The following is a 14,273-nucleotide window of genomic DNA, read 5'->3' as shown; positions in this document are numbered from 1 at the left end:
TTTGTGGTGGTTCTGCGGGAGCAGGCAAGGCTGAATGGGGCTGATCCAGCTTCTTTTGAGTGCCACTGAGAAGTTCACCCTTGAGCGACTCAAACTAACCCCTCGTAGGGTACAGTGGCCTGTGACTGTCTTGTCTCAGTGGCAGGCAGTTAGGGCTTCTGGGGAAGAGATACCACTCCTCTCGGTGCAACGAGAGCTGCTTTACCGGAGATTACAGCATGCATCTGCCCATGCAAAGGAGGAAATAGCATCCAGTAACCTGGCAACGTTCTTCCTCAGATGGACCATGTTTACCTAGGCACAAAGATAAGACTTTCCCATAGTTGTCTGGTAGACATGTGGCATTTGAGTATTAACATACCCCCCCTCCCCGCATAGTCCGCATCTTTCGCAGGCCCACCAGGGACGTAGGACAGAGCTGGAATCCATTGTTTGCCATCCTAGGCAATTTTGGGCAGCTGTTCGCATAGCTATTTTTTGTCATTGTTTAATGCACACAAAGCAATTATTAAGAAAGAGAAAAGAGATGCTACATTTCAAGCTGTGGCAACGCAAAGGCCCTGTGCTGGGTTATTGTTTCTCGCCTCCTCTCCCTCATTCTCTCTCTCTCCTGAATTCTACTCTCTCTGGATCGCATAAAGGAGAGGGAAGCTCCATTTAAATGCAGATTTCAGATGTTGGCCGAAAGCAATAAATAGCCCTCTGCTGTGCTGATCTGATGAGCGCTCTCAAGTCTGGTGTTGAAGGAGAGACTCTGAAGCTTGGGTATCTTTTTTTTTTTTTCAATGAGACTAAAATGGAAACACAAATGCAGCTGTTTCCCCACTGGAGTTCTACTTGACATACCTGTAATGAGGGAGTTTGTAAATTTCTCACAGTTTACTGAATTGACAGCCTGAAGGGCTGATATTGTAACCAGCTGAGGGGAAATTCACAAAATAAGCAAACCTAACCCCAAAATTGGAATTACCGCTTTATCCGAACAATTTTAGGTTACGAGACCAATTAAATTGTGAGCAGGTAAAATCAGGTGGTAATAGCAACGCAGCGGGCCTATGATCTGTGCACGAAGTGCAGAGAAGAACAGGAAAGAGGTGTGGGAGGACTTGAGGACGATTCTCATTGCAGAGCTATTTTCTGTGGCAGAGCATTACTGCTGGTGTGTTGGAATGGGGCTCTTGGCATTTCAAAAGGGATAACACATTTCTGAGAATTGGAACCGCCCAGGATGCTTAAATTGGCTCCAATGCTAAAGAGCTAGCTACATTAAACCGCATTCTTTTGATCATTTGTCAGGGCAGGATTGAAAACCCAGGATTCTGACAGGTTTCAGAGTAGCAGCCGTGTTAGTCTGTATTCGCAAAAAGAAAAGGAGGACTTGTGGCACCTTAGAGACGAACCAATTTATTTCAGCTCACTTCAGCTCACTTCATCGGATGCATTCGATGTACTCCTTTTCTTCCAGGATTCTGAGTTCAGTTTAAGTGCTAGCACGCATCTGGATTGAACTTAGCTGTTCTGCATTATTTGGGTTGAACTCAGGATACAACTTCAGTTTTGAGCTTACAAATCGTCTTTGGAACATACAAGGGGTTGGACATAAAAACAAAAAATATGAGGTACATATTAGATGTATGAGTGGTATGCACCTTGAAAATACCTTGGCTAAATGGACCTCTTGACCCCAGAGTACTGAACTTTAGGAAGTGAAGTCCTTTCCTCAAGTCCATGCTTCCATAACATTGCATATTCAAGACCATAACTTGGAAATAACAGTTGTTTTTGATTGATTGTCGGCTGTCAGTGTATTCCCAATGGTACGAAAGCCATCTTAAGAGATTTAACGGCACTTAATAAACTTAACTGGGAAAGGTCAACAAACAGTGTTGTTGCAGCAGTATATAAACTTTCCAGTTCCATCTGTTCCCTGTTGCTGTTGTAAAATGGCACTTCATTAGATCTTGGTTGGATCATGAATTAAGTAGTGATATGTAATAAACATGCAATAGTCTCATCTCTTTGCTTACGTTATAATACTGTTCACAGAGTAAAAGCACAAGGGGAGTGGATGGTTCAGAGGAATAGAATGCAGAGCTTTTAGCCTCTTGGGCACTGGTTAAATCTAAGGCAGCAGGAGATGAAATTAATTGCTGTCTGAAAATTGGCAGGTGGTCTTTATAGGGTGAGTTGGTCAGTCTCAGCGCGGCTCCAAGCGGACAGTTCTCCATGTCACAAAAACAACCCAGACTGTTGGAACTAACTGGTCCTCATGTTGGCAGGGTCAGCAGAACAGACAGGGGTTGACCGAATCAGGGAGAATGAACGCTTCTCTTTTTCCTAGAGGAATTTCTTCAAGAGTAGGGGAGAGAAGTTGGAGGAGGGTGGTGCTCTTGCTCCTGTGCTATGGTTAGTGTGAAAACACTACAGTAAAACCTCTCACATTGACAGGTTTCAGAGTAACAGCCGTGTTAGTCTGTATTCGCAAAAAGAAAAGGAGGACTTGTGGCACCTTAGAGACGAACAAATTTATTTGAGCATAAGCTTTTGTGAGCTACAGCTCACTTCATCGGATGCATTCAGTAGTTTCCCCTCTGTTTAAAACGAATCCTCTGTGTGTTCGTGGGATCAGGGTCTTATACCCTGGAATAATCACTCAAGGGCTGTAGTAGAAGCCACCATCTCTTGGGAGATTGCTAGAAACACTAGAAAACATGTTGTAGAAACACTCTTTGTTGGTGGACAGCTTGCATCAGGGGTTTGCAGACATTTGCAGCAGTGTACATTCTACTCTTAATCTAGACATGTATTTGGTGGACACATCCCCTCCCATTCATCCCCCTGACAATGAGAGCAATCACTCACACGGAAAGTAGGTGAGGAACGTACTGACTGTATTTTTAGCTGTTGTTCTCGTGCACTTTAGCAGCTGGATAAAAGGAGGAGGAATATGATCAGCCATCTCTCTAACGACCAGGTGAGCTAATAGATGAAGTGTTTATGGCCCAATTTGCAAGAGTTCACTAATTTGGGGGGCCCTGTTTAAGATTAGAGATGGTTGAAAATTTACTGTTGGAAAAAACTTTTTCAAGAGAAGATGTGCTGGGGGGTGGGGTGTGTTGTAAATTTCTGCCAAACCTCTTTTTTTAATGGAATTTTTTTGGAAGGTGGGGGGAACTGCTGCGGCGGGGGGGAACGAAAACCAAAACTATATTTTGGCAGCTGAAATGTGAACAATTGACCCAACCGTTTTATAGGTTTCAGATTAAATGTTTCAGGGTTTGGCAAATCTAGGGGGGGGGGGGTTATGCAAACCCTAAAAAGTTTTCAGAAGAGTTTAAATTAAAACTTTATCCATCTTCAAAATTTCCCGCAAGAACCAAAACCGTTTCCTGACCAGCTCTGCTTGAGATACTTTGGGGCTTATTTGCAGAAGCCCTGAGCAGCTACAGCTCCTACTGACTCCAATAGAAACGGGTGCTGCTAAGTAGCACTGAAATCCCAAATGGTTTTAAGTCAAGCCCACAAACAAGTGGCCACTTCTGAAGGTTGCCCATGATTCTATAACAGGAAAGCCCTGAAAGGTCTAAGGAGGAGATATTTATTATGACTGGGAGAGAAGCAGTGAAGCCATTCTGTGGCTAATGAAGTTCAAAGTATTGGTGTAAATTTTTCACGATTAAGATTTACTTGATGCATCTCTCCATATTTTATAGACAGGACTAGATGAAAGTGAATTTAAATAAGGACTTTAGTCTGCACTTAATGATGCTGCTATTAGAGTAGATTTGGCAATGTGTCCCCAGACATAAAGTTTTAAAATCAACCTTTTAAAATATTAAATTAATCTTTTGGTCTGCTAGATGGAATGATAAATAAAGCTCAGTTCATCCTCATTACCGAGTCAGATTCATGGGCTGGCTTAATATTTGGTACAAATGTATTAGTCTCACAGTAAGCATGCGGATGTGCAAAAACTAGAGACACAAAATTACAAGACCTGCAGGGAATTAGGAATCTGCCACAGATATTTGAAGGAACTGGCAACTTTGTATAGGTGCCCCTTCTGCCTTCTGGAATCAGAACTGCTTAGCTGTGTGTCCTAGTTCCTTTAGCTCAAGGAGCTAGGATCTTGTGCTTTTGGAGAAAGAGGAACTGAGTTCTTTCCCCACTGCTGCGATGAAGATCTAAGTGGAGCATAATTTGAAGTATAGTGAACATAAGAAGGGCCATACTGGGTCAGACCAAAGGTCCATCTAGCCCAGTATCCTGTCCGCCGACAGTGGCCAATGCCAGGTGCCCCAGAGGGAGTGAACCTAACAGATAATGATCAAGTGATCTCTCTCCTGCCATCCTGATAGCTGTCAAGTGAGATGATCCAAGTTCTTTCCCTGTTCCCCACCTGAAGTTACAGGAAACCAGACTGTTCAGTATACCATTCCAGGTGAAGTCCTAGATGACCGACCATGTTTGCTGGAGCTTCGTAGACCACTGTCTACTTTGGTTGCTAGGTTTAGTCATGGTGTGCTGAGAGTTATTGCAGTAAGTAGAATTGGGATTGATTTGACTCCTTAAACAGAGAGGCGATTCTGACGACCAGCTTTAGTGACTGGGGACATAATGAGCCGTAATATTTTTTCCCATCAAACCCCAGATCTAGTAGGATGATGGAATCTAGGAGGTACCTGATACCCACTCTCTATTCCTGCTGTCAGAGGGGGATAAGAGATGTTGGCAGTCTCTGCAGACTGGGGTCCTAGGAAGGTGCTTATGTTCCCTGTGCTTAAGGCTGGCTCTGACTTTCTGCAACATGAGAACATTGGTCAAACTGGACAGTCTCTACATAAAAGAATCAATGGACACAAATCAGATGTCAAGAATTATAACATTCATTAAACCGGTCGGAGAACACTTCAATCTCTCTGGTCACGCAATCACAGACATGAAGGTCGCTATCTTAAAACAAAAAAACTTCAAATCCAGACTCCAGCGAGAAACTGCTGAATTGGAATTCATTTGCAAATTGGATACTATTAATTTAGGCTTAAATAGAGACTGGGAGTGGCTAAGTCATTATGCAAGGTAGCCTATTTCCTCTTGTTTTTTCCTACCCCCCCCCCCCCAGATGTTCTGGTTTAACTTGGATTTAAACTTGGAGAGTTGTCAGTTTGGATAAGCTATTGCCAGCAGGAGAGTGAGTTTGTGTGTGTATGGGGGTGGGGGGGATGTGAGAAAACCTGGATTTGTGCTGGAAATGGCCCACCTTAATTATGCACATTGTAGGGAGAATGGTCACTTTGGATGAGCTATTACCAGCAGGATAGTGAGTTTGTGTGTGTGGTTTTTGGGAGGGGGGTGAGGGGGTGAGAGAACCTGGATTTGTGCAGGAAATGGCCCAACTTTATTATCATGCACATTGTGTAAAGAGTTGTCACTTTGGATGGGCTATCACCAGCAGGAGAGTGAATTTGTGTGGGGGTGGTGGAGGGTGAGAAAACCTGGATTTGTGCTGGAAATGGCCCATCTGATGATCACTTTAGATAAGCTATTACCAGCTGGACAATGGGGTGGGAGGAGGTATTTTTTCATATTCTCTGTGTATATATAAAGTCTGCTGCAGTTTCCACGGCATGCATCTGATGAAGTGAGCTGTAGCTCACGAAAGCTCATGCTCAAATAAATTGGTTAGTCTCTAAGGTGCCACAAGTACTCCTTTTCTTTTTGCGAATACAGACTAACACGGCTGTTACTCTGAAACCAGTCTCTGTAATGTTTTCTTTCTTTCTCATTCATTCCCGGTACAAACTATAACACGGCCAGGCAAATTTCTTAGGTGACCTAAAAAAATAAACAAATGGAACTGACTGGAAATCTCAACATGTCATGTCCCTTTTATACTCTGCTCCTTGTACTTCAAGCTAAGTGCTGGTCCTGAATGACTGACGGCTTTACAGCTGCCATTGCAAGGTCTGAATTGTCTTCCACTAGCCCGTGTCATATAGAAGCCCAGCTACCAAGCCGACATTTGACACGACATGTTGTTTTATTGTAAACGCCAGACGGGAGGGGAAGTGGATGTGGGGGGTGGGAAAACCTGGTAATGCAAAGATGATTCTGCTTGTCAGCTGCCCAAACGCTCCAGAAACACATCCTTAATAGCCCCGATGATGCAGCCACTTCGCTTGTTTTAAAATCACAACAAGCTTTCGCTGCGGGTGAAATGTGCCAGATTGGAGCGCTTCTCATTAGAGGCGACCAGATCACTGTGAACTTTATCTATCTATCTATCTATCTATCTATCTATCTATCTATCTATCTATCTATCTATCTATTTCTCACCAGCTTGCCTGGTGCAGCATTGGCTGGCTCTCATTCTGGAGCTCTCAAACTGACCTTGGGACACTCCTGAATAACTGAGCGGGAGGAGGGAGGTGTGCAATATCCGGCTTATTTCTCTCACCTGCTTTCCATCCATGGGTGTGCCTCGCCTTTCATTGCAGTGGAAGTTTTATCCCTTAATGGAGGGGAAGGAGGGGGCTCGCTGCCTTTTAGAGCCATGGCCTGAAGCTGGAGCTGTGTGAAATGAAACCCCAAATCCCAGGGGCCCAGTTGGGGTTTCCTTATAAACTCTCAGCGTAGGCCAGGTTGGTCAAAATGTTTCCTCAGGTTTCCAAGCCTTTGGAATGAACCTGGGTGACAGTGGTATAGGTCCGGGTTGTGGCTGTGGGGGCTAGGTGGGGTGGGGTACAGCTGAGGAACACGGGAGTGCCGGCATTATGCCTTCCATAGATTGAAATTTCATGGAGAGGAGCTCAGAAGCGGTGCAGCTACCTCCTGCATGGGTCTCCTTGTACGCCCAGGCCAACCACAATTTGATCCTTGTGTGTTTATCCCAGAATCATGTCTAGTTCTCAGCCCCTCAGGGGGTCTCAGCCTGAAACATCTGGCGAATGGGGCATCAGGAGGAAACTTTCCCGGGGGGCAGGTTATTCCATAACTGCCTGCCACAGGATTTTTGCACCTTCCCTTTAAACAGTTGGTGCAGACCCCTGGAGACAGAATAGTGGGCTAGATGGATCATGGGTTCGATCTAGTATTACAGTTCTTGTGACTGATGACAGAGATACCATCACCTGGCTCAAATGGCAGCTTCTTGGGATGACTTTGTGATCTTTTGGTCCCAGCTGGGAGTTTCTCTTTTTGCCTAGCCCACTGGTTTTGAACCTTTTTGTGGACCCCTAAACATTCTTGAATGGAGGTGCAAACCCCTTTAGAAATCCGAGACATAGTCTGTGGACCCCCCCAAGGATCTGCAGACCACAGGTTGAAAACCGCTGGTCCTCGCTGACATCTTCCTTTAACTTCCCATATGCCCTCTGCGTGTCGGCTCTCTTGCTTTCTCCCTCTGCTGTTAGAGCAGCACTGCGCTTCAGGTTACAGCCAATTTGCTTGATTTCATCTGTCAGTTCTTTCGCCAAAAAAAGCTGCAGAAAAGTGATGCATTTCAAAGCTTAAACGAGGCCCCCAATTGCTGTAGCTAGTGTTTTGTGTGTGTGAGAGAGAGAGATTTACACCCACATAACTCTGTTTTGGTGGATGTGATGCTGTTATAAAACCAGTGTGAGGGAGACAAGCATCGGGCCCTTTCTTATTCACATACCGAAAAACGATGCTCTCTCCCCAGCTAAGATTTAATAGCTAAGCCCTGCATGAGCTCTGTTATTAACAAGACTCAGAAAACGCTACTGCAGAAATTTTACTAACACACTGTGAAGTATTTAGATTAATGCTGCTAAACGCCAATCTATTTTTACCTTCTAGAAACAAACAAACACAAAGTGCACGATGATCTCCCCCGCGTAGGATGGATTTGAATAGGCAGATGGTTTTACGCTGCGCCTTGATGGACAGCAAATTTGGGCCCAGGAGATAAGATCAAGAATCAAGTGCCGTCTGTTGAAAAATATTTCTCCCATCACTCCCACCTGGGCCCACTTGCTTCCGGAAATATCCAGATTGTGAGAGCTGATTTGCTGGTGTTAGCACAGCATAGAGACTTTGTTAAATGAACGAACAAAGTCCATTGTGTGCGTGGGTTTGTGTGTGCGAGAGAATGTCATAAATCTCAGCAAATCATAATTGTTCTGGTTATTAATACAAATCTTGGACCTGCCCCTGCCCATGGATCCAAGTACACAACACGCTACTGTATGCTTTGTACTAGGGTAGCATCTTGGGCTCTCAGTCAAGGAGGAGGGTCCTACGGTGCTAGGCACTGCACAGACAGGTAACAAAGCTCGACTTCTGAGAGCTCACAATGTACATGTGAGAGGGGACGAAACAGTCAGAGAGGGTGAGGGTGGGTGAGGTGACGGTAAAACAAACAGAGCTTAGCGGAAATGCGCGTAGCTCACCCTATGCCTATGCAAGGCCTGATGACAGTACAAGACTTTAGCAGGTCTGTGCCTGGGTGCAGGTTTCAGTTTGCCTGGATCCAGCTGCAAGATTGGGGCCTTATTTATGGATATAATTATCTAGGTGGTTCATGCGCTATTGAAAACCAGCTTTGCAAACTGGCCAGTAAAATTTGCCAGGATAGTCGGACCGATTTCCGTTGCTGACCTTTCACCTTGTTTCCTAGCTGCCATTTTGGATGACCCGATGGAGTGCAGCAGAGGGGAGAGGCTGTCTATTACTCTAGCGAAGAACCGTATTAACCGTGCACCAGAGCGAGTGGGGAAAGCCAAAGTGGAGGTGGACATTTTTGAGCTGCTGAGAGACAGCGAATATGAGACAGCTGAAACCAGTATGTACATCGCAATGTCACCATTCCTTTCTTTGCCTGTGTGTCTCTAAGTGCCTCTCTTACAAGGAGAGGCTGAGAGAACTGGGGTTATTTAGTCTGCAGAAGAGAAGAGTGAGGGGGGATTTGATAGCAGCCTTCAACTACCTGAAGGGGGCCTCCAAAGAGGATGGATCTAGACTGTTCTCAGTGGTGGCAGGTGACAGAACAAGGAGCAGTGGTCTCAAGTTGCAGTGGGAGAGGTCAAGGTTGGATATTAGGAAACACTATTTCACTAGGAGGGGGGTGAAGCAGTGGAATGGGTTACCTAGGGAGGTGGTGGAATCTCCATCCTTAGAGGTTTTTAAGGCCCGGCTTGACAAAGCCTTGGCTGGGATGATTTAGTTGGGGATTGGTCCTGCTTTGAGCAGGGGGTTGGACTAGATGACCTCCTGAGGTCCCTTCCAACCCTGATATTCTATGATTCTCTACAACAGCATTGCAGGTGTCCAGTGGGTGGGTTCTGCAGAAGTTTCCTACTGAGTGTGATGCCCAGTTTGGCGAATAGTCTCATTATAATCTAGTGGGGCCGCTCACTGTAGTAAACACTACTCTGCCACGAGCACTGGGAAGATCAAAACCCCATGTTCAGACACTGAATGGCTCTCTAGCTTTGATAGTGTCTTAAAGGCACAGGTTTGTCACAGCTCCCCGAGTGAAGTAGGGCATAGGAGCAGGGTAGTCTTCCGTTTTAAAGGTTTCAGAGTAACAGACGTGTTAGTCTGTATTCGCAAAAAGAAAAGGAGGACTTGTGGCACCTTAGAGACCAACCAATTTATTTGAGCATAAGCTTTTTCGTGCATCCGATGAAGTGAGCTGTAGCTCATGAAAGCTTATGGTCAAATAAATTGGTTAGTCTCTAAGGTGCCACAAGTCCTCCTTTTCTTTTTCCTTTTTAAAAGTTGGTCTGCCCTCTAGTGGTGCTCACAAGCTATTTAAAGGGGTATTACCCTTTCCTCAGACACCTCATCATCATGCTGCTAAAGTGTCATGGCCTGCCACGTTGTTCCGTATATGAGGGGATGTCTACACATACCACACCGCCACTGCAGCGTGTCTGGTAAAGGCGCTCTATGCCAGTGGGCGAGAGCTCTCCCACCCGCATAATAAAACCACCTCCGCGAAGAGAAGAAGCTGTGCTGGGACATAGTGCTGTGCACAAGAGCGCTTATGTCGGTGTGACTTACGTCGCTCAGAGGGGCAGTTTATTCACACCCCTGAGCTACATGCCTGAGGCCAGCATAGGCTGTGGTGTAGATGTAGCCTGAAATTCACATGCGTACAAAATTTCCACTGCAGAACTCTCTAACAGGGCAGGTCTACACTGGAAAATTAGATCAACCCAGCTACATCACTCAGGAGGGTGAAAAATCCACACCCCTGAAGGACGTAGTTCAGCCCACTGAACTCCCCACTGTAGGCAGTTCTAGGTGGATGGACCTAGCGACAGCTTCTCAGGGAGGTGGATTAACAGGGGATTGGTCCTGGTTTGAGCAGGGGGTTGGACTAGATGACCTCCTGAGGTCCCTTCTAACCCTGATATTCTATGATTCTACAGCAATGGGTTGCTGTAATGAGCGTCTACACTGAAGCTGTGCCACTGTAGCGTTTTAAGTGTGGACATAATCTACTTAAGGCATGTCTAGGCTTGGAAAAGAAATAGGGTTTTACAACGTGTTAGCTCAAATTTCTCAGTTGACACATTCTTAAGCTCAACTTAGTGCTTGGTGTCACGCAGAGACAAACATGGTAGCTGGTCCAGCATCTTAAGACACCAATGTATTTGTTTACACTAGGTGCTAAGTAATTTTTTTAAACTGTGGTATGTTGTGTGTTAAAACTCTTGAGCTGTTTTCCTAGAGGAAATTTACACCCTATATTGCTGTCAGCTTCCCTAATATAGATTAATCTCTGTCTAGATGTGCCCTGAAGGTTTGTGGCTTTAGATACCAGCTTTTCACAACCCCATCCAAGACTTAAAAGCTGGCTTTATTTTTATTTTTTTTAACACTGAAGAGTGTTAAGTCAGATGTCACCTAAGTCCTTTGGTTATTTGTGGTCCTCCCAGCCCTGCCAAAATTCCCCAAACCTATAGTGACTGCCCCTTCCAGAAACATCCTCTGGAATTCAATAGTATATGATTACCTTCCAATAGAATTTTTTTTTAAGTTTAACCCATAGAATCATTGAAATGCATGGCTGGAAGAGACATCAAGAAGTCATCTAGTGCAGACCACAACAATGAGGCAGAATTAAATATACCTAAACCACCTGTCATAAATATAAAGGGAAGGGTAAACACCTTTAAAATCCCTCCTGGCCAGAGGAAAAACCCTTTCACCTGTAAAGGGTTAAGAAGCTAGGATAACCTCGCTGGCATCTGACCACAATGACCAATGAGGAAACAAGATACTTTCAAAGCTGGAAGGGGGGAGAAAAAAAGGGTCTGGGTCTGTCTGTGTGATGCTTTGGCCAGGGACAGAACAGGAATGGAGTCTTAGAACTTAGTAAGTAATCTAGCTAGATATGCATTAGATTCTGTTTTCTTTAAGTGGCTGAGAAAATAAGCTGTGCTGAATGGAATGGATATTCCTGTTTTTGTGTCTTTTTGTAACTTAAGGTTTTGCCTAGAGGGATTCTCTATGTTTTGAATCTAATTACCCTGTAAGGTATTTACCATCCTGATTTTACAGAGGTGATTCTTTTTACTTTTTCTTCTATTAAAATTCTTCTTTTTAGAAACTGAATATTTTTTCATTGTTCTTAAGATCCAAGGGTTTGGGTCTGTGGTCACCTATGCAAATTGGTGAGGATTTTTATCAAACCTTCCCCAGAAAAAAAGGGGGTAAGATTTGTGAGGATTCTGGGGGGAAAGACGTTTCCAAACGAACTCTTTCTCAGTAACCGGTGTTAGACGTTTGGTGGTGGCAGCGAAAGTCCAAGGGCAAAAGGTAAAATAGTTTGTACCTTGGGGAAGTTTTGACCTAAGCTGGTAAAAGTAAACTTAGGAGGTTTTCATGCAGGTCCCCACATCTGTATCCTAGCTTTCAGGGTGGGGAAGGAACCGTGACACCATCCCTGACAGGTATTTGTCTAATCTGTTCTTAAAAACCTCCAATGACAGGGGTTCCGCAACCTCCCTAGGTAACCCGTTCCAGTGCTTACTTATCCTTAGAGATAGATAGATTTTCCTAATATCTAACCTAAATCTCCTTTGCTGCAAAATAAGCCAATTACTTTACGTCCAACTCTCAGTGGACATGGAGAACAATTGATCACCGTCCTTGTTATAAAACAACCTGCCCTCCCCGCAGTCTTCTCTTTTCGAGCATAGTATAGCAAGGCTGTAATTCTCCTCTACCAGTTGGTTTTAAAAGCCCATAGAAAGTATGTGACATTACATAGAGACACAAGATGGGTGAGGTAATATCTTTTATTAGACCAACTTCTGTTGGTGAGAAAGAGAAGTTTTCAAGCTATGCAGAGCTCCTTGTCAGCTCAAAAGTTTGTTTCTTTCACCAGCAGAAGTTGATTCAATAAAAGATATTATCTCACCCACCTTGTCTCTCTAGTATCCTGGGACCCACATGGCTACAGCAACACTGCAAACATTAAATTATGTAGGTTTTTAGAGCAATTTCTATGCAATCCTATTCAATGACTATAAAACCCTATTCGTTTCATCTCTGTTTAGTTCTGTAGGGCTTTCCCATAAGGGTGAGACTGTAGGATGTTAAAAGTGGGCATTGGCTGGACATCTTCAGTAACTACTTTTCATAACCTTCGGCCTTGATTCCTGCATGGTACGGAGACCCCTCCGTGGCCAGACGGTTTAATGGGAATTCTGATGCTCATCACTGTACATGTGACATCAAGAGTCTGCTCCTTGATTCCCCAAACAGGCACCTATGTTGTTCATGGAGTCGTTTCTCTGCATTGGGTAAATACCGTACAGGTCAGGAAATACTTGCATTTCTATTGGTACATCTGAGCCCATCACCCATGAGACAGGTAGGCTAAAAACTTCAGGGCATATTTACATTACAGCCACTACAGTGGCACAGCTAGGGGCTGCAGCAGCAATTGCTCTAGTGTCATAGACACTTCCTAGGTCAACAGAAGGGCTTTTTCCATCTATGCAGATAATCCATCCCCTCAAGGTGGGTGGAAGAATTCTTCTGTTGACCTAGTCACATCCACACTGCAGGGTTAGGTCAGCCTAAGTACAGTACTCACTGTGTGAATTTTTTCACAGACCTGGGCGACGTAGCTAGGTTAATCTAATTTTTAAGCATAGACCCAGCCTCGCATACGGCATCTGAGAGACCATTTGAAGCAGTAATCCTCTGCCTCTGCCTGTTGATCACTTTAGGATCCTGCATATAATCCTTTTTCTGGTCCTCATGTCTGATGAGTGTCATGCTCATTCTGTTTTATTCCCCCCATCCCCAGGCAGAGCTAGTAAGTAGAGCATCATTTGTGGGTGGGCTTCCTAACCTGCTTCATAGTGGGCAGAGAGAAGAGGAGTGCTGAGCAAACAGCCCTGGCTGTGTGGGTGTTACCAGGGTCCATTTCCCATTTGGACTCCCTGGCAAGTGTGTCCCACTCCAGAATATAGCCCATGTCCTTCCAGCAGCTCTTAGTAGGAGAGGAAATGAGAATGGTGCATTGTTTCCCTTGATTCTTTGTTCTGCGCACTCATTGTGTCATGTGTTTGAATTGCATGGAAGCATTTTCTATTCCCCTTTTTTTTGTTTAACACAAACCTCCTCCATGTATCACTGTTTGTGTTATTTAACCTCTGCCAGATAACAGGCAGGGTTTGCAAGGTGGCCAAATTTAACATGGTAAAAAATCTTGCAGCCGATTCCCCTCTCCCTTACACCAGTGTACATTTAACAAGAGCTGGTTGGAAGTTTTCTGACTGGAAAATTTTTCTGTTGGAAATGCCAGTTCACCAGAAGTGAAATGTTTTGTGGAAACATGTCAAGTTTGATGACATTTCATTTTGGAAGAAAAAAACAGAATAGAGCATCCTGATGAGGTGACAATGTTCCATTTCAACCTTTTCAGAGAAAAACGCTTTGAATTCCTATTTTGCAATGACTTGTCTTTTCATTTTTTTAAAATTCTGAAACATATAGTGTAATATAAAAGTGAAATCAGAACAATATATTTCAGTTTTATTTCATTTAACCCAAAACTGTTATTGTTCAGAATTTTGTTTCTCAGGAAATGTCAGTTTTTTCATTTGTTTTTGTTCTGTTTCAGAATTTAAAAAAAAATTTTTTTTAAATTGTGGAATCTCCCACAAAACAGAAAATCCAGTACCTGCACAGCTCTGTGATTAATGTCAATCAAGACAGGTTTCAGAGTAGCAGCCGTGTTAGTCTGTATTCGCAAAAAGAAAAGGAGGACTTGTGGCACCTTAGAG

General features: G+C 44.2%; 1 protein-coding gene across 4 annotated transcripts in view; it reads left to right on the top strand.

Moving 5' to 3' along the window:
• GRIK4 (glutamate ionotropic receptor kainate type subunit 4) overlaps window positions 1-14,273 on the top strand; it is a 303,965-nt gene that overhangs the window by 171,044 nt on the left and 118,648 nt on the right. For all 4 annotated transcript variants that reach the window (XM_084611846.1, XM_084611848.1, XM_084611845.1 and 1 more), the window contains one exon: window positions 8,639-8,803. In XM_084611846.1, the coding sequence (XP_084467972.1) occupies window positions 8,639-8,803 (165 nt within the window). The remainder of the gene's footprint in view (window positions 1-8,638; window positions 8,804-14,273) is intronic.

The sequence above is a fragment of the Lepidochelys olivacea genome (genome assembly GCF_965140295.1).
Source record: "Lepidochelys olivacea isolate rLepOli2 genome assembly, chromosome: 22".
NCBI classification, from domain to species: Eukaryota; Metazoa; Chordata; order Testudines; family Cheloniidae; genus Lepidochelys; species Lepidochelys olivacea.
This window is presented reverse-complemented; position numbering and strand designations above follow the sequence as displayed.